This window comes from Ixodes scapularis, unplaced genomic scaffold (assembly GCF_016920785.2).
Source record: "Ixodes scapularis isolate PalLabHiFi unplaced genomic scaffold, ASM1692078v2 PGA_scaffold5__190_contigs__length_132052651, whole genome shotgun sequence".
NCBI classification, from domain to species: domain Eukaryota; kingdom Metazoa; phylum Arthropoda; class Arachnida; order Ixodida; family Ixodidae; genus Ixodes; species Ixodes scapularis.
This window is the reverse complement of record NW_024609880.1, coordinates 30,888,766-30,913,176: the sequence shown is the minus strand read 5'-3', so window position 1 is coordinate 30,913,176 and position 24,411 is coordinate 30,888,766. Positions and strand designations below refer to the sequence as shown.

Below are 24,411 nucleotides of genomic sequence, written 5' to 3'. Positions count from 1 at the left end.
TTGTGCAGGAAAATGTACACTTTTATTGGGCACTTAGAAGCGCAGCTTCTGGAAAAACCAGGGGTTCTTCCTGGTCTTGTACCTGAAAACACAAGAAGTTGGACTTGTAAGTTCAGTGAAATATGATACTGCTCCTGCAACAATGCACAGCAGGAAGGTGCTGGGGTGAACTAGATACGACTACCGTAATATCTCGAAATGTCAGACCCCCAAAATATAGTCCACCCCATTTTTGGCTTCACTTGCTATATTTTTTAAACACCGAAAGATAGCCAACTTCTAGTAACAGTAGTGTTGGGGTCAATGACCGCCTCGGCATAAATGCGGCTAGTTAGCTATGGTGGCATATAAGTAGGGCTCAGTGTTTTCGAAGTTTATTCTTCGTAAAATTCGGAGGGTGTTTTTTTTTTTCTTTTTTTTTTTAGTTCTTATTTTGCTGTGTGTGTGTGTGTGTTGGTGCAAAGTAGCTTAAGTTGGCATGGTTACAGTTGGTGTGTATTTGTGTTGGTGCAAAAATGTGTCACCCCAATAGTGGGAAGGCCTTGAATCATGCTGAACATTTTTTCCTGCCTTTTGTTTGGATTAATATACATTTAAATTTCTGACTTCTCGATTACTGCATATAAATTTGTCACCTATGTGGCTCTTGACCGAGCAGGCGGGACCTTAAATCAATGTCACCCGCTAGGGTGCAAACCACCACAGTGAACTGTATCTTCTGCCAGCCAGCTTTCACTCGTTACATAAACATGAATGGTTGTCTTTGAACATGGGAGAAGTACCAAAATGGTAGTGTGCTGGTGAGTTTGTGTAGATTGCCAGAACGGCTGGACAAACTTAACACATGCAAGCCTCTCGAACGTATAACACAACACTAGTGAATTCTTCTGTCAGAGGGGCACTAAAGTGGATTTTGAGATTGTTGTTTTAAGCCATAAACCCTACCTATGTGCCCTAACCATTTCATAAATCTAAAACTATGCATTGCCTTCTTTAAAGGGGGCACTGCAACAATTTTCGGACTTTGGCCAATTAATTGCAGGAATCTGTCTATGTCACAGAGTAAGGACCAGGAGACCAGTTTTTCTTACATGCGCTAGCCTCTCTCTCTATATATATACTGTAAACGCCAAAATTTTTGCGAGGACCTAATTTTCGCAAATCGCCTACAATTTGCGAAAAATATGTCTCGCGAACAATTCGGACATAATGTGAACGCTACGGAAATTACACTCAATTCGCGAAAATTAGAACCCGCGAATAATTTCAAATTTTCAGCTTTGGCCCGATTCGCAAAAATTTGAGCCCGCAAAAATTACGTCGGTTACAGTATATAAAAAAACTTAAACAAATTGAAGGACACAGTTGTGGATGACCTGGTCTACCCCACCCTTCACCCTCGACTGTAAACTTTGCAAGGTGCGATTCAGCTGCAATGGGGCACCACACCCACTTAGCATCGTTGAAGGTTGTGGCGAGTGATTGAGAGGGAAACAGAGACAGTTTCCCATAGCAAAGATGAGAGTGACTGAGAGGTAGTGGTTTTGATGACTTCTGATAGATGGCGTCACGCAAAGTTGCATATTCCTAACAACGCAACACTGCAGTTTCGATGACCGCTACACGCAGTAGCAGATGGGGAAAAAAAAAATTTTCTTTCCTACGTTTCAACACGGCGGAGTCGCAGTATTTAAGGTGAGGATGGCACACTTTCTCTCATCTGTGCGGAGATAATATAAAAAGTACAAGTTGCAAGTTCCTTCAACATTAATATCGTTGCCTTTAACGTCGAGGGAACTCGGCCCCCCTGGTTCAAGCAGAGCGCAACTTAACGGGCGAGCAACAACTGCCAAGCGGAGCAGTGGCCTCACCTCTCCTCAAACTTGGCCTTGACCTCGCGCCTGGACTTGCGCCGCTTGGCCGGGTCCTTCCAGGTCTCCTTGTTCACCACAGACTTGTCAAACTGGATCTCGACCATGTAGCTGTAACACGGGGGATGCCACAATCGAGACTCGTTCCACTGCCCTCTGGTTCAGGGCTCCTAGCAACTGTGGTGCTAGAAGCACCCAATAGGATGCTGAACACACCAGTCAGATGCATTCCAGGCACTGTACTAGCAACACAGGGGTTCCACGGAGTATCCTCGGGTGTTCCCTAATACCCACGACCATCACTTTTAACATGATGGCGTCGAGGAGCTTGTGTCACAGAAAAGAAAATTGTCTAGTTACTGCGTTCAGTAGGCTCAAGTTCAATGCAAATTAAAAACCAGTCATAAGGTCGTTGCAGGGCCCCTTTTAAGGCCACAAAGTGATTAAAGTTAATTTATAATTGAATGCTAAAAAGAAAATAAATGATGTCTCTGAGAGATTGTTCATTTAACATGATTTCGGATAAACTAGAACCGAGAGGAACAGCCCAAAGTTGTTAAGAGAACCTTGGAAACCTTTAACATCGAACCCACGAAAATGCCTGGATAAACTAGCTTTTCGGCTGACCGAGCGACAGAGGGCGCCGCCTCAGTCAAAGGGAACACCCACGATGCAGGAAAGCAGCCGGGAATGAGCAACGACTCGTCCTATTTGAGGATCGTCATAAGGCCGTCTCGTGGGATTGCATCAAAGTGTGAACGACCATGTGAAAACGCCGGCACAATCCATTTGGTATTCTTGGAACATCCCAGACCCACGTAGAGTATTTCCTTATCTTTTATGCACCATTCTTTCACCGTGGGCTTGAAACAATTCCGACAATGTTAGCGACGACCATTTCTCGTCGACGGCGCGGCGTAGATTCAATCTTGCAAATACCGCAAAACCTCCACTGGTCACACACGGGCCTGCAGTGTTTCCAGGTCAACCCAATAGGTGGCATTAGCGTGTTCTCTCATTGCATGTGGTCACTATCGTTGCCGACAGAATGAGGACGACTGGGAATGTTTCTAGAACGTCTCCACGGCACACGCTGGAGACTGGGACGACCGAAGCCCCTCCTTACTGTCGATCGAACTCCCGACGCAGATATGCAAAGCGGGCTTAGTCGCTGCGGTTGCTCCTTAAAGCGGCGGGGCATGCACGCACTCCAGAGACGATGAGAGAAGCCATCGGACTCACCGCGTGGGCATGAGGTGGTTGTAGTTGTACACCTTGAGGAAAGGCTTGATTTTGTTGTGCTTGGTAATCTTCTTCTTGCCCATTTTGCGAGTCACCTTGCGGGGATACCGGTCGATGCCGGCTACCAGCGCGTGACCGTACTGCTTGTCAGGCGTCCCCTCGTCGTTGTTCTGGGAAGGAGAAGGCTTGTCAACTGTGATTTGCATAGGTAAATCGTGCTTGCGAAACAATACTTTCTCAACACGCCAGAAAAGTGGAGGCATCCTCAAGTTCTGAGGCGGCGATATGTGGCAGACAGCAATGGGGGCTCTTGCAAAGAAAAACGGGAGAAGCCTCTCGCGTCCCTCGGGCAGTGGAGAGTGCCTTTTGTGAGACGGTTTTGTGGACTGCTAAAAAAGAGTGTATTGTTTTTTAACCTGTAAGTAAAGTGAGTTACTTTTTTTTCTTTTTAATACTAATATATTCAATGAATACTAATGGCCTGGCCGCACCACCAAACCAGCACACTCAACTACAGCCGAGAATGGGCTGCAACTTCCCAAGGGTACGGATAAATAAAGTAAAGACCCGGGTCCGGTGAGGTTCGAAGTTTGTGCGGCAGCCGCAGCATGGCCAACTCCATGACGTGTGCGGCAGTGGCAAGTTATGATGCTGCTCTTGGCAAAATCCTATTTTGCAGTCAAGGATGTCCAATATGTATAGCCCCCCCTGCATGTCACCGAACATGTTAATGTTTCGCTTACATGCGTTGCGTGAAGGAGTTCTTACGAGATTTGGTTGTCAAAGGAAGAGCCAATGTTCTTGCATTTAAAATGTGCATGTTTTGATCAAATACATAACTAAGCAGGTCTGAAGTAATCTAACTTACTACATAAAAGCACCGCCCTGCAAAGAAGTCAGTGTTTTTTTTTATTTAATCACAGTTTTGGGAGTGATAGAGTATAGCACTTTCAGGCTTTGCAGTTTCAAACGAGTCTAGTAGCAACTAGGGGTCCAAGCAGGGTGCAGATCATGAACGTTATGACCAGTATTCGCATTCCCCACGACAACATGCATGGAACTAGAAAGAGCACGACCCTACAAACAACAATGCAAAGTAGTAATGAACGCTCTGCAAAACCAGGTGCCACCAGTGCGTGTAGTAGCACTCATATTTGCCACGACAGTCCCTTACAGTTTTCACGTGGAGGCCGCGAGTAAAATGTGGGAAAACTTGAGGAACACCCACAGTATGCAACATTTCAGTGCGCCGTTTACAGTGCGTGCTCAGCGTGGAATGCACGTAGCAAAAGCACTGTGCAAGCTCGTCGTTTCTGCACTCACCCGGCAACCAGAAACTCAGCTTTCGCCACCAGTGAATAGCAGTTATAAATCTGAATAACATGGATGCATAAAATGTTTTCATTTGTGATCATGAACGAGTAGCCTAAGAAAACCAGATTAACGGAGTTCCTGGTCACTCTGACTACGACTGCAAACTTCCAGCGATACCTCACTGCCAATGGCAGACGGAGCAATAAGCTTGGCAAATTAAAACCTCGTGAGAGCGAATCGTTTGGAGGTTGAGACAAGGCACTTACTTTGACGATGACGGCTTTTCTCCCCGCGTACTTGCCGCTGAGGATCAGCACCACCTTGTTGGGTCGCATAATCTTCCCCATTTTCTAGAACACAAAACACGCAAGACTGTGAGAACTCTCCAGGATTTAAGAAAACATACACCTTATGCAATGATCAAAAGCACAGCCTCGTGTATATACCGTGTAGCACATCAATATTCCTCTCTTCACTTCGCACTTAGCGTGCAGATGACCGAGCGAAGCCTTCACCGGTGTCACAAAACATCTCGAACTTAAGTCATGTATTGAATCTGTTCAATATATGTTTTTGCCAAACTTATTATGAATCTATGCTACAGTCCTGTCTTACTGCGGGGGTGATCATATAACGCTGGTTTTCGATTATTTTGGATTAAAATCGTACCTACGTTTATTTGGCCGTGTCCCCTCCCGGAGATCTGTGGTCGAAGAGACGTCTCGCGGGATTCTCGTGTGGTACGAGAACTAACGAGAGTAATGGAGTTGCTTGAAATGTGTAGTTTCGGTTTGGCGCGTTTGGCGCTTCCCGTTACCGTATTTATCGTTGGAGCAGATTTTTTTTCCCTGATTGTTTATATTATTGCTCGTTTTAAAGTTCTCAATACTTTTAAATGTACATAATAGTCCAGCTGTGCATTATAAAGGCAGCGGGATAATAAATTATTAGAAATATTAGGAGTGCAGTATTACCTACCTCATTAAGTATTATATATTCTGGTCAATTTTGACAAATTTTATGACAATACCACTGATCAGAGCCGATTATATGGATCTTTAACGACGTAACGGTATCAAAAAATGAGTGTTCCAAGCGGTTCCTAAAGATGGCGGCACAAGGAGCACATCACGTGACAAAACGTCATTTAATTTAATTATAGAAATGAACAAAAACATAAATCAAACGAATTAAACGTCAACATGACGTTATTGATCACGTGGTACACACTGAGCCGCTGAGCCATCCCATTTGCCCATTCGGCGAAAAGAGAAAAAAGTTTCCCCAGCGCAAGCCGCACCGCGCGCCGCCAGCGGCCTTTCACTTGAAAATGGCGGGGGGTGGTGTTATGCAGCGCTTTGGGAAGTGGTTTTGGAACGAAGATGTTTGGTTACCTCCCAACACCACCTGGGCGGACATTAAGAAGACGGATAAAGTGAAATATGCCCAGTTCGACGACCTCTACTACGGCTTCGTCGTGGCTCTAGTACTTCTCGTAATCCGGTATACGCTTGAAAGGTAAGGCCTAAGTTTGCAACAGCTCCCGTAATGTGCTCGCCTCGCGATATGTTCCGCGATGGAAGTTCGCTTCCGCCGCCGTGTTTAACCGAAAAAAAAAAAAGACATTTTTTTTTTTCGTTTCTACGATTTGGCGCGGTGAACGATTTGCAACGTGCAAACGCTCACGTTTGCTCACCTCAAAGACACCCAACCGGGTTTCGTTAACAAGGGCCGGCAAACTCAACTCTTCTCGCGTTTCGGCGCAAACGAAAAAATAAAAAAAATAAATAAAGAACCTCGCAGGAGATTCGGCTGACGAGGTTTGGTGACCGCGATTTTATTTCCGATTCAGCGTGCGTGACCGGAACATCGCTAGTGCCTGCCCCCGAGTTACCTCAGCGAGTCGAAAGACGGACGAACTGAGTCATTCATTCCGGATTATCGACATGAGTCGTGCCGCGATTTCTTGTGGTGATAACAACGAACGCGCGGTCTGCGCAGTAGCACACCGAACTCGTGTTGGTTCTGAGCCACCGGCTGTGGGAATCGCGGCCGGGGTTTTTCTTTCTTTTTTCCTTGTGGGTAGTAGGGGCCAACACCCCGAACAACACGCAGCTTGCGGCGGGGTCACCACCACGGCGCGGGGGTGTACAGGGAGTGGCCGCCGTTCCCTCTCGCGCGTGTTGGCGGCTGCTGCTGCTGCTACCAAAAAGGCAGTCTCCACTTTCTTCATGCTGTTCGTTTGTTTTCGCATCCCCGCATTACGCATTGCCTCCGGGGGGGCCGAAATGTAGGCGGCTCCGGCCGGTAGCCCTTCCGGACTTCCGCCGCGATCAAGTATTCCCCTAGCGTTCCCGCCGCCAAGCCGATGCGATTTGTTGCTCTTTGCGTGCTTCATTGTCGTTTTGTTATTTGTGTTGTGTGCAAAACATTGTAGTTGTGCGACAACACAGGCCTCAGGTCTGGGCCAGTGGCCTTTCTGTGGTGTCGCAACCCTCCAGGATTGAATAAAGATATTAGTATAGTATTATCATACGTTGCGCGTAAAAAAAAAAAGACAAAATAAAAAAGTTTGAGGTTTATGCCGGTATGCGTTGTCTCGTGGGGTAGCGCCTCGGAAGTGGGGCGAGTGAGAGGAAGGCGAACAGGCGGTCTACCGACCGACATAAGCTGGTTATGGGCACGCGAGAGATATTGCTTCATTTTTCGACGCAAGTGCGCGTGAGAGGTCGCGAAGGCGAGAGTCGTTGCACTGTCGGGCTGAGGACGGCCGAAAACGACGAAAAACTCGGCTATTCGGCCTGTTTGTACTGACCGTCGTGTGTTTTGAATTTATCCCGCAACTGTTAAGATAGACCGTCCCGTCTCTAAAATCGTCTCCAAATTAAAAATAAATAAATAAATAAATAAATTGCGGCTGATGAAGTGCACTTTTTAAAAAGTGCTTTGTTACTTGCAAGTTAGTTTGATCACCCTGTTGCTCTTTAGGGGAGTGGGCCTGTTTGTTTTTTTCCTATCTTGTTTCATTTGTTTCTCTAAAGCAGTCTCATGTCCCCGTTTTTATCGGGGGCGGCAGAGATTGTGCGAGGAATGTTTTCTGCCGATATCTGTAATGCCTGTCAAATCGCTTGCTTTCCCCGTGCTCGTCTAATCTGGTATGACTCTCCCAAGCGCGTGCGGTGATAGCCCGGGAAGGTCGTTATCGCGTTCAAGACAACTGACGTTTGCGAGGGGATATCGCCCGCAAAATCACGCTTTTTGGAAGCGGGTACGAAAACCAGAATTTGTAAATGGTTTCCGCAAGATAAAACTAAAGCAGCCCAGTCGACTTTATAGGTCGTATATATGATCAACGTAGCTGCTGCGTCTCTTTATTACTCTGACCCCCGTTTTTCTTTACTATGTTTTTTATTTAAGAAAATAAGCTGTTCTTTTTTTTTTTTCGTGAGTTGGGTAAAATAAATTTAAAAAGTACTTAAAGTATGAAGTCAATCATGGTAATTAATGTACTTCAAGTATAGTAGTAAGTAAACCAGGCACAATGTACTTGAAGTCAAGTACTATTAATACAATGTACTTATTTTTTTAACTGGTATGCATTGCCCAAGGGGTAATGGGGGTGCATCAGTTATTTCCGGAAATGGCGGCAAATATTGAATAAAGTAGTGGCCACAGCGGAGTCATTGTTTTACTTTCGCTGACAAACTGTTTAGCACGGCCAATTTTAAGGCACTTATTTGTTGACAGATCATCATTTAGCTATACAAAAATAACGAGATCTAATTTGGGGAATGTATTTTGAAGTAGGCAGTTGTACTTTCCTTGGAAAGCACCAGGAAAAAAAAAACTTTATTTAAAGTACAAGTACAGAGCATTCCAAAAACAAATTTACAAGATTTTTTTCACCACAAAAATTAACTAGAATTTGAGAAATGTTGTTCAAAAGTTACAAGTGATTTTCTAAATACTTCAATGGGAAAATGGCGGCCAACAGAGCTCTCAAATACGTGGAGCTCTATGGTGCCAGAAACCGAAAACAGGCAAAAATAAGCCCCATTTTCTCTTTGAAATCTTCGAAAAATTGCATACCTTTTGAATAAGATGTCAGTTCAGTTTGAAACTTTGGCTCTGGTTCAAACCTCTAGCGCTACCTTTAGGCGGAGAATGCGCATTCAGTGATGCATAGTTTTATTTTTGCCGTGAAAAAACCCTGCAAATTTTTTGAGGGACAACCCTGTACATGCTCAGATAATGTGCTTCAAATAAAGTACAAGCTTTTTTAAACCTTCTTGAAGTTGTACTCAGTGTAATGTACTAAAAGTACTTCCAACACTGGTGGTGACTAAGTATGTTTTAATAATTGTTGTCAGAAAATATTGAGAAAAAACAGCTTCTTGAGAAGCTGTGCTGATAATTGCTTTTATGTAGCTCGGTAAAGTTTTTAGTAAGACTTGTTTACAAGTATGCTGGTTAACTTTTAGTTATAAGCGAGCAGATATCCTTCACTAAAGGCTTGTCGGAAAAGAGAGAAAAAACAGCTTCTCGAGAAGCTGCACTGATAATCACTTATGTGACTCTATTAAGCTTGCAGAAAGTAAGTAGTACTTGCTTACTAGTTAACTTTTAGTTGTAACTAAGACAGCAAATATCTTGGGTATGGTCGAGGAGGGTCATATGTTCTCGGCGATGATGATAGGAATGTTTTTTGAGAATTTGAGAAATCGGCCAGGTTTCTCGTTGGTGTTTTGCCGATGGGATTTTGCTGCGAAAATGCAATGTTTCATTGTGTCTTCATTGGAACGAGTTATCCGGAGAAAGGTATGGCGAGCCAGACGGGTTTGTGTGTCGAGCTACAGAGAGCAGACGCTAGCTCTTTACGAAATGGAAACACTCGCTCGGCAACAGAAAATGTAGAAAAAGCCAGGTAACTGTAGTTGTCTAGCCATCGCGTGGGATCATCGTATTTCCACCTCTACTGTCAAAAAAGTCAAAAGAATGCTTTTTTTTTTTTTTTTCACAAACTGTTACTATGCAACAAAGTCACGCAAGATATTTTTACATGTTGCTGCTCTTGGTGGTGCACTCGTAAGATTGTGCAGGGAAGTGTGCAAGTTAATGGCAATTAGTATGTAGTTTAACTTTACATGCTTAGAACGCTCAAGTTTTAGAACTGGAAATATTTCGGCCACAAAGCATTGTGATGCTAACAATAATGGTTTTGGCCAACGAAACTCTTTGCGCCGTAAGACCCCCAATGTTGTCATCATCTGACTAACAATATTTTTTTTTTACAATATACAAGCAGCGATTTATTTTCGAGCTGTTAGTTGAAATCGCTATCGGCCAACATCAAATGTATTGGCATAATTTGTAGCGAACGCATGAATGAACACAAACAAGTGTTCGTAAACGAAAAAGAAACACATGAATAAAATCAATATAACAGATATTTTTTTCTCTTTTGCTCTTTCGTGTTTCTCTTTCGTTTGTCACATACAATCATCTATCAACACATTCAACTTTCCATACGAATGAGTGATCGGCTGTTGGAGCTGTGTCAAGTGAGAAATGCGTGGCATTGCAAAAAGCGCGTGATGTGCCATTTCGAAGGAATGCTCGAGAGTCAAGGAAATGCAGAAAGCAGCGATCGCTCCGTGGCATGTACCGAGATTGTAGTTTTTTTGTGTGTCCCTTTATGGGACTGTTTGAAACGAGCGTTGAAGGTTCGTTTTTCGTCCTGCTTTAAATTCTGCCGCAAGCCTCTGGAGGCACGTGTGTTGGGAATCCCTCAGTGTGACTCCTGACATTTCGCAAAGCGAAGTTAGTTTTTGTAGGGCTTTGAGAATGCCAACTTTCTTTGCGAAACATTTCTGTTGCGATGCTTTTTGTTGCTTTTCTCGTGAACCAAAGTCGAATAACTATTAAAAAAAAGTATTTAACTCAATGTTTTTAAATCTCTAACCAGTTCTCATATGCTTAGCAAACATAAAGGAACGGAAAAAATAAAAAGGCAACTAAGCTGGTGCACACTGTGCAACACAATTAACAAACAAAATACTGTCATTTTGTGGGGTTTTCTTCTCTTTTTGCATACAATTCTACCTGTTAGATTAGCACCCAAAACAAGCTCTTTCTACCATGTTAGTAGTTTTAATGACAACCTTCAAATTCTAAGAATGGAAAACCGGCGATTGCTTGTTTTCACTAACAGTGTCTTTCTAGGTATGTTTTAGCTGGCAGAATATCACAAAATTTATAGAAACCGCCATATGTTTTAAAAATATTTTAGGCTTTTTTTTTTTTTTTGGTGGCTTATTTTTAGCATGTGCAATGATGCAGGTGCGACGTACAGCTGCCATGCTGTTTTCGTAGGCTCTATCACGGCCCGTACTCCTCTAAAGGAAGTCTCTTTCTTTAGAGGCTTTCTTAAATTGTAATGTATCCTACCCTTCCCTATCACCCTAGTCTTTCTTTTTATTGCATCTCATTCAACGTTAACTGCATCTTCTGCAATAGTGGCAATTCTGAAAGCAGAGGTTGAAAGCGTGCTTTGTAACTCTGCCTTCGAGATTAATGCATTAAATTGCGAAATTGTGTTCTGTCTGGTTTAGCAGCTTTGCCGTTCTAAACTGTTGCGTGGCATAGTCCTTTCAAGGTTGCCTTATCACCGGTGTCTGCTGCATTCCTTTACTCTTGTAATCCTTTTTGCATCACTTCCTTCGTATGGGTTGTACAAATGTGGAGTTACAGAAGGATGGCAAAGAAATCTCCAAACTTAGTTGGCATCACTCCAGATCATCAAGTTGCAACTCATGCTCGGCTCACTTGCCATCAGGAAACACGAGTCTTCATTTTCATGTTCACAACTGCTAACAGTGGTACATTTGTGGGCGTAACATTTTGCCGATTTGTCAGAGCGCCGTATTTTGTAATATTTTGGGAGAACATTTTATAGTTGCGCTGAAGTGGTCAGTGTAAGCTACTAGAAGATCTGATTTCAAATATGGGAACTGACTTAGCACGGATTCCGGGAGGGGTATTCAACAGTAACTCGGCTTGTTACCACAGTACACGAATTTGCCTCCATGTTGTACAAATCTGGTCAGATGGATGTTTTATTCCTCGACTTCAGCGAGGCTTTTGACAGAATACCACATGGAAAGCTACTCCTAAAATTGCAAAAATTGCAAAGTATTGTTTGAACTTGATCCAGCCATAGTAGAATAAATTGGCTCCTGCCTACATGGCCGTAAACAGTATGTAGAGGTTGGTGCTGGCTGCTCAGAGATGTTGATGTGACTTCCGGACTACCACAAGGAAGTGTCGGACCATTACTGTTTTTGATATATGTTAATGATATTGTTTCTGTTGGCCCCAAGTGCGAGCATCCGTTTATTCGTGGGCGACTATGCATATTTTTTAAAGAAGTAATGTGAAGTAATGTGTCCAAGTGATAAAATTGCACTGAATTTGAGTTCAAATTCTATACAGGATTGGTGCGACCATTGGAAGATGTGCCTGAATCTTGAGAAAACTGTTTCTTAGAATCACGAACAAAAGAAAAAGCTTTCCTTTCAGTACAAAATAAGGGACTATAATGTTTCTGAGGTAGATCATTATAAATATTTTGGGCTGACATTCGACAAACATTTGAGCTGGTCCAAACATATAGACAACACAACATTGCTGCTTTTAGGAAACTTAAATGGATTAAGCACGAACTACAGAATACACCCTCTAATGTAAAATTACTGCCGTAGAACTCACTTGTAAGACCTAGACTTGAATATGCCAGCATATGCCAAAAAAATATATAAACTAGAAAGAGTTCAAAGGCGGGCATTTATTTACGATATATTGAAACGATCTAACTCTCCCTCCTCACTAATGCAGATAAACAAAATAATGATAGACTTTCTATTAATCGCCACTCATATCTACAACCCGTTACTACAAGACAGACCAGACATTATTAGCCACACTTACTGGCTCCTTACTTTGCTTGCACCAACCTTTTTAAATTTTCTTTTTTCCCTAGGACAATTAGTGACTGGAATTCTCTTCCCACTGAGTCAGCCGTTTTCTCCCAGTTCATGAATGCATAGGTCCTCACTGCTGCTACATTACCTTCTGGTGCTGGTGGCTTTTTGTGTTCTGTATAAAATCCCTTTGTTTCTCTTTCCTGTCGAAGCTATTGCTTGTATGTTGTCGTGTACCGAGTGTGATTTACTCTCTCATATTCCCTCTTGCTTAACCATCTTGATCTGCAGTATGTTATAAATAAAATAAAATAAAAGTGAATTTGAGTTCCGTGTTGCCATGATTAAACATGCTCGGTACACAAACCTTTTTCTTCTTTTTTTTTTCAAGTTGGTAATAGTAGGCAGTGGCATAGCCAGAAAATATTTTCGGGGGGTGTTCCAAGGTGCTAAGACAATCGCACACACACAAAGAATATATATATATATATATGGGCGGTTTCATTTGTATTCAGGCAACGAGTGGCAGTCATATTTTTTATTTTGCTTTAAACTTTTATATTTCGTGGCGCATGTTCCAAGAATAACAATCCTTTTTATTTTAATGTCTGGACATGTTTAGTTTCTGAGAAAAAAAATCTCAGAGGCGGGAAAGTACGACGAGGTTTTGACGATTGTCGTGTGTGGCGTCTTTGAATCACTCTCAATCTCAAAGTATTTAAAAGAGAGAGTCTATATTTTTTTAGTGTGATATATATGCAAGTAGGTAAGACGACATTACGACTACTATTTATTATTCGTCGATTCAATCTTTGTAAAAATCCCCAAACATGCCTCCGCGAACAACTGTGACCTAAACTGCGGATATTTTTGTTAGTCGACTATGTTTATTTTTTGTTTTTAAAATAATACTACGTGTAGAACCTTTCATTGCCTTCCACATATGTAAAGCTTGTGCCTTAATCACGTACAAGTACCGAGAAATAAATTATGAAACAAAAGGTTTTCACTTTTTGTTCAATTTCAGCTCGCTGTAAAAAAAAAAAAAAAAAAAGCTTTAAAAATATTTTTTGCGTCGCGTTTTTTTTGCGCCTTTCTTTTAGCCAGCATACATTCTGTTAGAGTATATGCACTAGTTTTTAGTTTTAAGCTTCTAAATATGCTAAAAAGAGCAAATGCTGATGGTGGGTTTATAGGTTATAGCTGTATATTTTATTCTTTATTATAATAATCTAAGGGACGTTGAATAAATACTCATATAAAAGACATGAATGTCGTTAGGTATATAATAACAAGTTTGCAATTCCAAACGTCTAAACACTATAAAATCGCAACTGCCGAAAGCGGGTTTTAAGACTATTTCCGCCGGTGCCATGATTGGAGGGGCCTCAAGCCTAAACCCTATGCGCTACATAATCTATACTACATTAGAAATATCAAAGTATAATATTGTAGAACATTTGAGTAAAATACTCTTCCTATTGGAAACTTAGATTTTTAAATGCGAAATTTTATATTTCTATTGCGAAATTCATGTTGATAACAGAACCGAATCATTTTTTAGCATATTCAGAGGCTTAAAACTTAAAACCAGTGCATATACTTCTAACAGAATGTATTCTAGGTAAATAAAAAAATTAAAAAAAAGCAAAAAAAAAAAAAAATTCTTTATACAGCGTGTTGAAATTTAACAAAAAGTGAAAACCTTCTCTGTTTCATAATTTATTTCTCAGTACTCGTGTGTCATTAAGACACAAACTTCACATAATGTGGAAGGCAATGAAAGGTTCTACATGTGGTTTTATTTTAAAAACAAAACTAAACATAGTCGATTAACAAAAAAATCCGCAGTTTAGGTCACAGTTGTTTGCTGAGGCATGTTTGGGGATTTTTACAAAGATTGGGTCGACGAATAATAAATAGCAGCTCAAATGTCGTTTTACCGACTTGCATATATATCGCAATATAAAAATATAGACGCTCTCTTTTGAATATTTTGAGATTGAAAGTAATTAAAAAACACCACACACGACAATCGTCAAAACCTCGTCGTTCTTTCCCGCTTCTTTGAGATTTGTTTTCTCAGAAACTAAACATGTCAGGACATTAAAATAAAAAAAGTATTGTTATTCTTTGAACATGCACCATGAAATATAAAAATTTGAAGCAGAATAAAAAATGGCTGCCACTCGTTGCCTTAATCCAAATGAAACCGCCCATATATAAAGCAAAGTAAAATTTCGGGGGGTGTTCTGGCACCTGAACATCCCCCTGGCTAGGCGCCTAATACTAGGTAATAATTTTTTTTTTTTTTTTTTTTTTTTGAAGGGGTGGAATATTTTGTGAATCTTAATGTTTTTTGTTGCGTTCAAATAATCATAATTTATTTCAAGTTGAGAGCTTGAAAATGGAAACAAACATGTGAAAAAGCTTGACTAGTTCCAGTAACTCATACACTTGACAGAAGTGGAAAAGAAAAAAAAAATCTTATAACCTCCATGGAATAGGCTGAATAAAACAAAACAACTAAACCTTAATCGGAAGCATTAGAACCAGACGGAGCTAGAATCACTCGTACTTTAGTTCTTAAAAAAATATTTTCCACGATTAGCATAAACATAACAGTTTCTACACTGTAAATATTTTCCCGTGCACAATGCCTTCACTGTGGACTCGAAAAAATTCAGACAGTGTTACGAGTGACTTATTGTCATGAATAGTGCATGGATTTGTTCTCGAAAATAGTGCAAAACTTTGGGTCGAGTTGGTTTAAAAGCATTCTGCGCCCACCCGACAGACAGTGCCCAGCGTGCCAACAGTTACGGGAGTCCGCGACCCGCCCTGCACACTCAAAAGCAAATGTCTGAACCAGGATTAGCGGGATGCACGTTATGCCCGAAACATCGACTGCTGCCCTGTTCTTTCTCTAAATAGCAGTGGCCGTCTTCATACCCTGCGAGGAAGCACACTCGCGAGGACAATCTCCGAGAAGGCTGCCTTGCGCAGTCTTTCTTTTTGACTTTGTGACCTTCGAGTAGTCGACTATAGATAGTTTTTTTTATAAATATCGATAGTCGAGTATAGATAGTATACTGTCAATAGCACTATCGATAGTTAAAGTTGGCTTCCAACTTTAACGCCACGAATGAAAGTCTGCTACATCTTTTTCCAAGGCGCAATTTTCGTTCAGGATTGTGCCACACCTGCTCCGAGACAGTAATTTAAGAAAAACACTGACAGGTCAAAATCATTTTTTTTTTTATCGCAATGATTAAAAACGATACCTGGACCTTACCCTCAAAATTCGGAACTTGGGAACTCGGCATTTGTGAAGTTAAAAAGAAAACAATTTCAAAAAGATGCACTTGAAGTTCCCGCACAATCCAGTGCAATTACGTCAAAGACTGAGTCATCCTGCTAGTAAAGTTTCTCTCACAGCTCTGTGTTGTGTTCGCCTGAATCCCCCGATCAACCGCTCTTTGCGTGCTGCCTATTGCTGTGAGCAGACGACGCTTCACTTTCGAGTTTAATGTTTTTTAGGGCCCTTTCAGCGATCTCAAATTCTTTGAAATGGTTTGAGGTGGAAGAGAATGAGCAGTGGACTTTTGTGAGCTATGTGGGGGGCCACGTCGTGCTGGTTGTGCGTGGAAGGCTGCCCCGGCGGAGTCACAACCAAAACTACAATACGCAGACCCAGTTGTTTTGACCGTTTGATGATTTCCTTTTCGAACTCGGAGATGTCGTCGGACACCTAAAGAGGAGAACTTCGTTTGATCCCCCGATTCCTCGATCATCCTTAGTGCTACATCTGTCGAGTGCCGCCATGTTTTTGAGGGAAGATAAAAGGCCAAAAGGCGACAACACTCTGGACTCCAATTTTCGGTATTCCAAAAAGGGCCGTAATGCGTTCGCAGTTGCGTTAAAAAAACATGTTTTACGAATGCTGTTATTAAATATGATAGAAATGTCGCTAAGAAAGCTTCTAAATTTCATAATCGATTAAGTCACAAATAAAAAGTGAGGAGGTAAAAACTAAAAAGAAAAAAAAAAGAAAAGAAAGCATGCGCACGCATGAGGAAATTTGTGTTTTGTGTCCTGGTATTTTTTGTGTGTCTATGACTACAACTTGCATAATTTTTTACAACAAAAACAAATACGACCTTTGGGGTGTAGTGTCCTTTCAAGAAAAGCTAGAAATAAAAATATTTTATTTGTGGTTGACTCTTGTATTTAGAGAAGTAGGAGGAAAGGAAAATGGTGCAGATATGCATTTCACAGTGTCCCTACTTGCCGTTTAGTTTCATCTTAGGTTAGATCACGGTCGAAGGCTCGTCGAGCACATACAACCACGAACACGCATACTAAAAGTGCAAGGCACTGGACATGCGCTGCACTTGATTGGTTTAATTGATGAAAGAACTTATACAAAAAGATGGGCAAATGCCATGATGTTTCACTTCGATGCTGTTTGGTTGGTCCCATTGGCACGTAGCGTCGGATGCGCTGTAATTAAGGTAAAACACAGTACTAAGATGGCTCATCAACCAGATTGACCGGTTGATGCTCTGGCAGGACAACCGGCCATACGATGTCGGCGATGTCAGGAGCTAACCGTCTCGACAAAACATTGCAAAAGGAAGAACCAGGGTCTTGTAAAACATTGCAAAAGGAAAAGACAAAACCAGGGTCTTGTACTCCTGATGGGAACTCTTGATTATCATGTCTGCCGCATGCCTCCGTGCAGCCTCCTCACCGACGTGCACTTGTTGAGCTTCACCATTTTTTACCGGAGTGCTAGGAGCAGCAGCTGATGTGGGCAAGCATCTGGGTTAGCGCGGTAGGCTCAGAAATCACACTTGGTACTACTACAGGTCTATCTTTTTTGGTCTTGATTGTAGCTTGATCTCTAGCTTTTAATATCTGCAACATAACAAAAGAAAAAGTTCTTTCCTGAAATTTTTGGGTGAGGTAGTCAAGGTAGTTCCCCTGCAGCTGTTGATCAGAAGAGCAGTGAACTTTGACTTCACTCTGGTTCCAGTGCCGCTATAGAACACTAACTTTTAAAGCTCAAGTGTAGTTTTTCGTATTGGTGGGTGGTCATTTTTCAGTTATCATAATGTAGTCGGGTTTGGTAGATTCATTAAACTTTGGAGACTTGTTTTTATTGGTAGAAGTGTTCGCGGATATGCTGGTTTTTGCTGGCATTTTGCGGAAATTATATTTAAAAGCTAAATAAACTGCCGAGTATAAATATCTAAAGTGTTGTGCTATGATTCATTTCTCAACCATTTTTAATACTTACCATTGTTAATAGGACCTTTTGTTTGACTGATTATTTTTAAAAAGAAGGCTCTGTGATCCTTTTGAACCCTATCTATTCTTATCACAAAAGCTAACAAGTAATATGCTCCAGTATCAAAAAAGGAACCCTCGATCACTATCATATTTGAACTCATTTCGAGGTGCAATCACTTCTTCATTCTCAAGTAACGTGCTAACAGGTGATGACATCTGCTCCGAAAGCGTCAGTGGCTGCTTCAAACCAATATTTTGCCTGCTACAGAACCTGCTACGAAATGTTGAATGCCGCTTCCATCACTGTTAACAGTTTTGCACCACTAATGCTATGTCCAGTGGGCCTAGCTTGCTTGTCAAATAAGGGTGTGCACCAGCCTCAGCTTTTTCTCTTTTTCATAAATCTGCTTTTAATAATGAAGCTGGCCTTCAATAATGGCAGCAAACCGACGGCAGTCTCCTACCTCGCGGCGTGGAACAAATACTGAAATACCTGAACTTCCCCTTAAAGGGATACTGAACCAAAATTTCGAGCTCACAAGGCCGGGCAGATAGGCGGGAAGCTGCAAAACCAAAAAATATCACTCATACGGCGATATATCTAACGGTTCGTTGTATTTTTTGGAAAAGAAGTGCACAATTGAACCCGGCCGACGAGACAAGGCACGTCACGATTCCCATTCTCTCTCCTCTTCGCTATGCCCCTTCAAGCTGGCGAACCGAAGCGAGGAGGAGAGAAGCGAGGCCGCTTCTCCTCATTCTCAAATTCTCCCGGAGGACAGTTACGTCAAAGAACTCGCTTGATTACGCCCTTCTTTTCCAAAAGTATGGCCATCCGTTTGAGATATCGATGTACGAGTGATGTTTTGGGGTTCGTAGCATCCGGTTCAACACTTCTGCAGCCTTACTTTGCAAAGTCCAAATTTCGTTTCAGTATTAAACTGAAAACCACTCGGGAACATTTTCGGTTTCACTCCGGAGCAAAACAATAAATATTGTTTCAATCACGTTTTCATTTCACAAATAACTTTTTTTTTTCGTATTTGTTTTTTTGTTTTGACATTCTAGTTTTATCCTCTCATCTGCTATTAGAGCTCTACCTTTTCCCTAGCCCTTTCCCGACAGTGGTTTCTGTACCTGGTGCATTATAGCCTCTGTTGCTTTTGTGCCACTAAAACCCAATAGGCCAATCAATCGAACAAGTACGCTGCCTCACACTTTTCTGCACCGCGCTACACTTCCCCTTGCCAGTGGAGGCTGGTGTGGGTGAATCGAATGAGCCCAGTGATGACGGTAGAGGAGGAAAAGCGCAAATCTTGTCTTCCGGTGGTATTGCTAGATTGCCCGTGTGCGTACCGGCATGGCAAGGGTCCACATGTGACTGAACGGCGGCCCGCGCAGGGTGGTGTTCTGCCCACTGGGGGTGCGGCTGGGGCTGAAGGCGCACAATGGTAACCGGCGTGCCCCGGACAACCACCTGCTGGAGAAGGCCTTCCTCAGCAATGGCAAGATGGGCTACAAGCAGGTGCAGGGCCTGGCCAGGCAGCTTGAGTGGACCGAGCGCCGCGTCCAGCGCTGGATCCGCCAGCGGGTCCTGCAGGAGAAGCCCTCCACCCTGGCCAAGTTCACCGAGAGCACGTGAGTCGTCGGTCCCCGGCACGTGCGCTCCTTTTTTTTTTTCTGTGCAACCCAGAGCCGTTTGCATTGCGGGGTTGACTCGGCGTTACCAGATCACATCGGTTGTGAAACTTTCCATAGACACTGCGCAACGAAGAGCGTTTGAAACTATGTCCGAATTCTTGTAGTGGTGGTGCCACAAGAGTTAGGACACTGTGCTTTGGGCGGACAGTGTGCTTTTGGCGCAGAAGACGTGTAGTGTAGACTGTACTCTGTCTGATAGTAAGTCCGATTGCAGCCAGCCAGAGCCACGATCCGACGGAGCCAATCTAGCGGCGCCAAAAGTGCCTTGTCTTTGTGCGTTTGCTATCAGTGGCTGAACCAATCATACATAAAAGAGTATGGGATGATGCCGTGTTCACTGTGTACGATTGGTTGAGCCAATGATAGCAAATGCACAGACTACTAGCGTCTTGATGATACGCTTTTGGTGCCGCTCAATCGACCCCGTCAAATTGTGGCCTTGGCTGCGGTCAAACTTGACTTGGAACAAAGTATAGATACCCGTCTTCTGCTAGCTGCAAGTTTTGCGCAAAAAACTGCACATCATTAGCTCTGTGCTCTTGGATGTCGCCGACTAGTAGGTTTTTTTGGGGAAAATCAACCACAGGTGCGTCGCGCGTGGAGGCACCCCTCTTTTTGCCACTTTAGCAGGCAGAAATTTCGAGCGCATTTAGATACCCTGGGCAACGCAAGGAGACACATTGTTAATGGGACGAGCAACTTTTTAATGCGTTGCAGCACAAATGGTAGTGTCATACATTTTGAAAATGAGTTTGTTGTTGAGTTCGTTGTTAGAAAGCACGAAGGAGGGTAGCCAACGATGACGATAACGTTGCCTAATGCGGAGCGTGTGCCCCGTTCTAGGCGATGCACGAAGAAGCTCCACTCCGGAGCGGCGTTCCGTGGCTGAGTCGATCTGATAACGTTAGCCCCTATCATATACCCACACTCTTTCTGTACATCCCAGAGAACTTTCGCTTACTTAGGCCGACCTCCTGCATTGCCTGCGTACATGAAATCAACATCGTAAGACCGCTGTAGGTTTCCCTCTGAAGTAACAACGAAGCCCCTGCGGTGTGGAGAGCCCAGTTTCCGACTCCGCACTGTAACGTCAGCAACGCGAACAACGAACCGCTACATGCTCTCGTACGAGTAAAACCTGGACGGGAACAGCTGCCGTACCTTTTGTCCCGTCGGCGACAATGGTAGCGTGTAGACAATGCCTCGAGCTGCGTCGGCGGCTCCGGAGCAGCATGTCTGCCCCACAATTCTGCTAATGGCTGGTTTTAATCCCGACCAGGGCACTCACAATCTCACCAAGCCACGAGCAGAGTGGGCACAGTCCAACAGAGATATTACAGACCCTAGATTTAAGAGAGCGTGCAACTCCAACCACGGAGGGCATCTGCAATTTAATGGCGGACAGACTTCACTTCCACAGTTAAATACCTGCGGATTCACTTTTTTTTTAGGAAATCCTGTAGGTCAATGTTTAGGCTCGTGCAAGGAACGTCACGAAATGGATGAAAGGGCAGCTTACACGGGACATAAATTTAATAACTTGCACTATGTAACCAAATTTTAATGTACAAAAATGTTGCTCATTATAAAGGTTAATAGGGAGAAGACATAAAAGCCAAAGTTGCAGCCTGTGCAAGTATTAAATTTTTGAAGACGTTTATGCGAAGCTCTCGAGGGCAAAAACGAAATGTTGTGGTTTGGGGTCTTCCATTCGTCTCTCCAACTTGTCCAGCCTTCGGCAGTGCAGCCGGAGCAGCCCTTTTTGGGGGGCTGGGAGGTGTTTGCAACCGACATGTGTTCCATGTGCGTGTGCATGACCTTGCAGGTGGCGGTTCACCTTCTACTTCAGTGTGTTTTGCTACGGCCTCTATGCCCTCTCGGATGTAAGTGGACACATGCTCCTCATGCCTTCCTTGTCCTCCTGCCCTTGTCAGTATGTCGTGGCCGTATCAACATAGCGAGGTCAGCCCGAGTGAAACCAGTTGTAAAAATTTGTCCTCTTCTAATGGCAGGGTCTCTTCCTTTAAAAAGCAGGCAGCTCATTACCATACCTTTTTTTGGTCATCTAGCTTTTTTGGGGGAAGGGGTGCGCATATGAACATGCCTATGATTCCTGCGCTAGTCTTTATTCAGCTCCCAGATTTGCTTACTTGATATCTGCAAGCAAATCTGGGTGCCGGCTAAAGGCTAGCACTCGAATCACTGAGACATGTTTACGTGAGCCTCCCCCCTCCACTCTTTCCCGTAAATCGTACAATCTGACGTGCATGAAAACGCACCAGTGTTAAAATTAACCTGTTGACTTACTCCACAAGCTTTTACGAGTACCCCTCAGTTTAATGCTGCCATAATAACCCTTGAGGGATTAGTGGATGTGGCATGCCAGTGCAAATTAATATGCTATAAAGGATATTTACTACTTTGTTCTGTGTGTTCGAAAGTTTGGCAGAATAAGCATTTGACCTGTCTTCAGTTTGTAATTGGAGGGGCATTATATAACCTAGTGACCTAACTTCTCACTCGTATAAAAATGTTTTTTTTTTGTACAGTTCTTAGGTTATAATAATCTGTATATGAGCATAAAAAATATGTGTATATACTTTGAGACATGGAGCTTGTAATCACTCCCTTCTAATTGTTCACCTTTTCTCTCTAACTTCCCCGATTGCTTAGAGCATGCAAATTGTTAAACTGAGCCTGATTGCATGCCACTTTTCGTGGGTTTGTTGGTATTTAGTATGATCAGTCGCTCCGCATTTACTCTCAAGTTATGTTCACTCATACGCTACAAGTTATAGGGGGTCGATCCTAGAGGCAGTGTTTTCGAATTGCCATATTTTCCAGCGTAGAAGTCTCAGTTATTTCTCTCAAATTTCTGTTGATGCATGTTGTACAATAGTGCAAATTAGATGCCCTTTTTTTTTTAAGTATTGACCTTAAATGTGGAGATCTGCCGTAAGGTTTATATTTTTCGTTCAATTCATTTGCGAGAATATTGAAACCGGTTCCTGCTTGTGCATACATTGTGATCACGAGATATGATGCAAGCTTATCGATGCAGTTTTGCTGCTCCTGTACAAATATATAATTGTCACTTGTATACCAACTTTTTTTGTGAAAACAAACTTTATAGGGGGTGTAACTTATACAAAGACGTATATAGACCGGAAAATATGGTAACTGCCACCTGAGCCTTCATAGGTTCCAGAGGAAGGTAAAGGAGGCTTTGGATGGGGGTTTCTCTCGGTGCAAAGGTGACATGACATGTTCTCTTATGCCCTCCTTTGTCGTGCAAATGCAGAAGCCCTGGCTGTGGGACACGATGCACTGCTGGTACGACTACCCACACCACGTGAGTGTTTTGGCGGCCCTGTCCGCTCACGCACACTCCTCTCCTCTGCAAATGGTCTTGTGTGGCCCTTTCCTGGCTGCCGTCCAACTTGAAGACAGTTTCCCCTTGGGAAATTGCTTGGAGGAAAGTTTGTGCGGTCAAGCAGGCAGGCAGGCAGGCACTCGTTGAGGGACAAGAGAAAGGGCATCCTCTTGTTTATCTTGTTGTTTTTTTTTTTGTTTTTTTTTTAATAATTTCTCTTAGGGGTGCCTCTGGTGCACAAATATGGCAAGATGGGCAGGAAGGGGATTGTTTGGAAGCTCATTAGGAGTGGCTTTGACTAGGCGTGCCGTTACATTGACAAAACAACTAGATTGGCAGATTTTTTTTCTTTTTTTGCCATTCGTGGATGTTGTTTTTAGACAGTTATGGCTCATTGGCTGTGATTTACCTTGCTTTGATTTCTTTTTGCTTTTTTGTCGAGAGGAAGCAGCAAATGGGCATGTTGACTCCTTGCCTACCATCAAAGGGGGGGGGGGGGGGAAGGGGATATTGTTTGTCGGGGAATTTTAATGACTCCCGGGAGGCTCGAGAAACCATCTTTTAATATAACCGCAACTTTTTTTTTAACAATGTGTTTTCTTAGCCAAATTTTATGAGAAAACGCTCTTGAAATGTTGATGCCACCGTGGCATGACTGAGTGTCATTGGTGTCATGTGACACTGGTGTCATATGTTCCATGATGTCATGTGACACTGGCATCATGTTGCTTATGATGTGTCATGACAGTATGTCATGTGACACTGACATCAGTCATGTGACATGACATCACAGCCACATGATATTGTGTTGTCATGTGACATCATGACATTTGACCTCAGGGCATAGCGTGATGTCACACACATACACTTAGTATGTGCCTCGCTCATTCACAACATATTTTGTGCTCCCTGGTCTTCAACAGCATAATCAAGATAGTGTGATTTTTTTTTTTTAAGAGTAGTATTTAGAAAGTGAATTATACAGATAATCTTGCAAATGTATCTGTGACTGATGGCTAGTTGCGGATCCATCAGAAGTAAGCAATAGCATGAAAGTTTATGTCTCAAGACATTCACATTCAAAGATAAAGGTAAAAATATTGAGTTTAATAATTGCAGTTAGTAAAAACAAAAAAAAATAGTCATCACACAATTGATTCGATTGCACATTTCATGACACAGTGAATTTAAAGTGACGTTTGTATATCCCTAGTAATGAAGTTAATACCATTGTATTACACGTGTGATGCGGTGATCACACCCACAAAAAGAGAGAGGGATATTAACGGATGTCGCTTTATTGCGTGCTTTCTTTGACACGTGTGTTCAGGTGACCCAGATGTCTTTTCAGTATACAGATGGTTTCCTATCTGCAAATAAAAGAGTGTAGAAGTGTCTGAGGGCTTCAAGCGCAAAGGCACCATAACTAGATCTTTGTTGGTGGCTTCAGATTTTTTTCACTGCGACAGTCGTTACTGAAGAGGTTTTGCAGCGGATCCCAAGTTGTGTTTCGTGCAAAGGCTAAATCATTGCCCACTTGCGTTTGGTTGCAACCGTGAGAATTGCGCAGCCCTGTGCTTCTTTGCTACGAGAGGACACACTAGCACGCTGGTGCCATCTCTGGGGTGGCTCTGAA

General features: G+C 42.8%; 2 protein-coding genes across 3 annotated transcripts in view; one reads left to right on the top strand and one right to left on the bottom strand.

Annotated features, from left to right (window-relative positions):
* Positions 1-3: 3 nt before the first annotated feature.
* On the bottom strand, positions 4-5,199 carry LOC8051765 (60S ribosomal protein L27). 2 transcript variants are annotated; one of them, XM_029977302.3, is made up of 5 exons: positions 5,101-5,199; positions 4,694-4,777; positions 3,114-3,283; positions 1,872-1,982; positions 4-82 (listed from the first exon to the last, which is right to left on the bottom strand). In XM_029977302.3, exons 2-5 carry the CDS (start codon positions 4,772-4,774, stop codon positions 34-36), a joined length of 411 nt encoding a protein of 136 aa, XP_029833162.1. In that variant the 5' UTR covers positions 4,775-4,777; positions 5,101-5,199; the 3' UTR covers positions 4-33. The 2 variants fall into 2 exon arrangements, with proteins under 2 accessions (XP_029833162.1, XP_029833161.1); XM_029977301.3 differs by having other exon boundaries at positions 5,097-5,181.
* A 486-nt stretch (positions 5,200-5,685) lies between these two features.
* The window catches only part of LOC8051766 (ceramide synthase 6), a 37,771-nt gene continuing 19,045 nt past the window's right edge, over positions 5,686-24,411 (top strand). The window contains exons 1-4 of the mRNA XM_029977299.3: positions 5,686-5,945; positions 19,103-19,339; positions 21,228-21,285; positions 22,704-22,754. Coding sequence (XP_029833159.1) covers positions 5,758-5,945; positions 19,103-19,339; positions 21,228-21,285; positions 22,704-22,754 — 534 coding nt within the window. The 5' untranslated portion in view covers positions 5,686-5,757. The remainder of the gene's footprint in view (positions 5,946-19,102; positions 19,340-21,227; positions 21,286-22,703; positions 22,755-24,411) is intronic.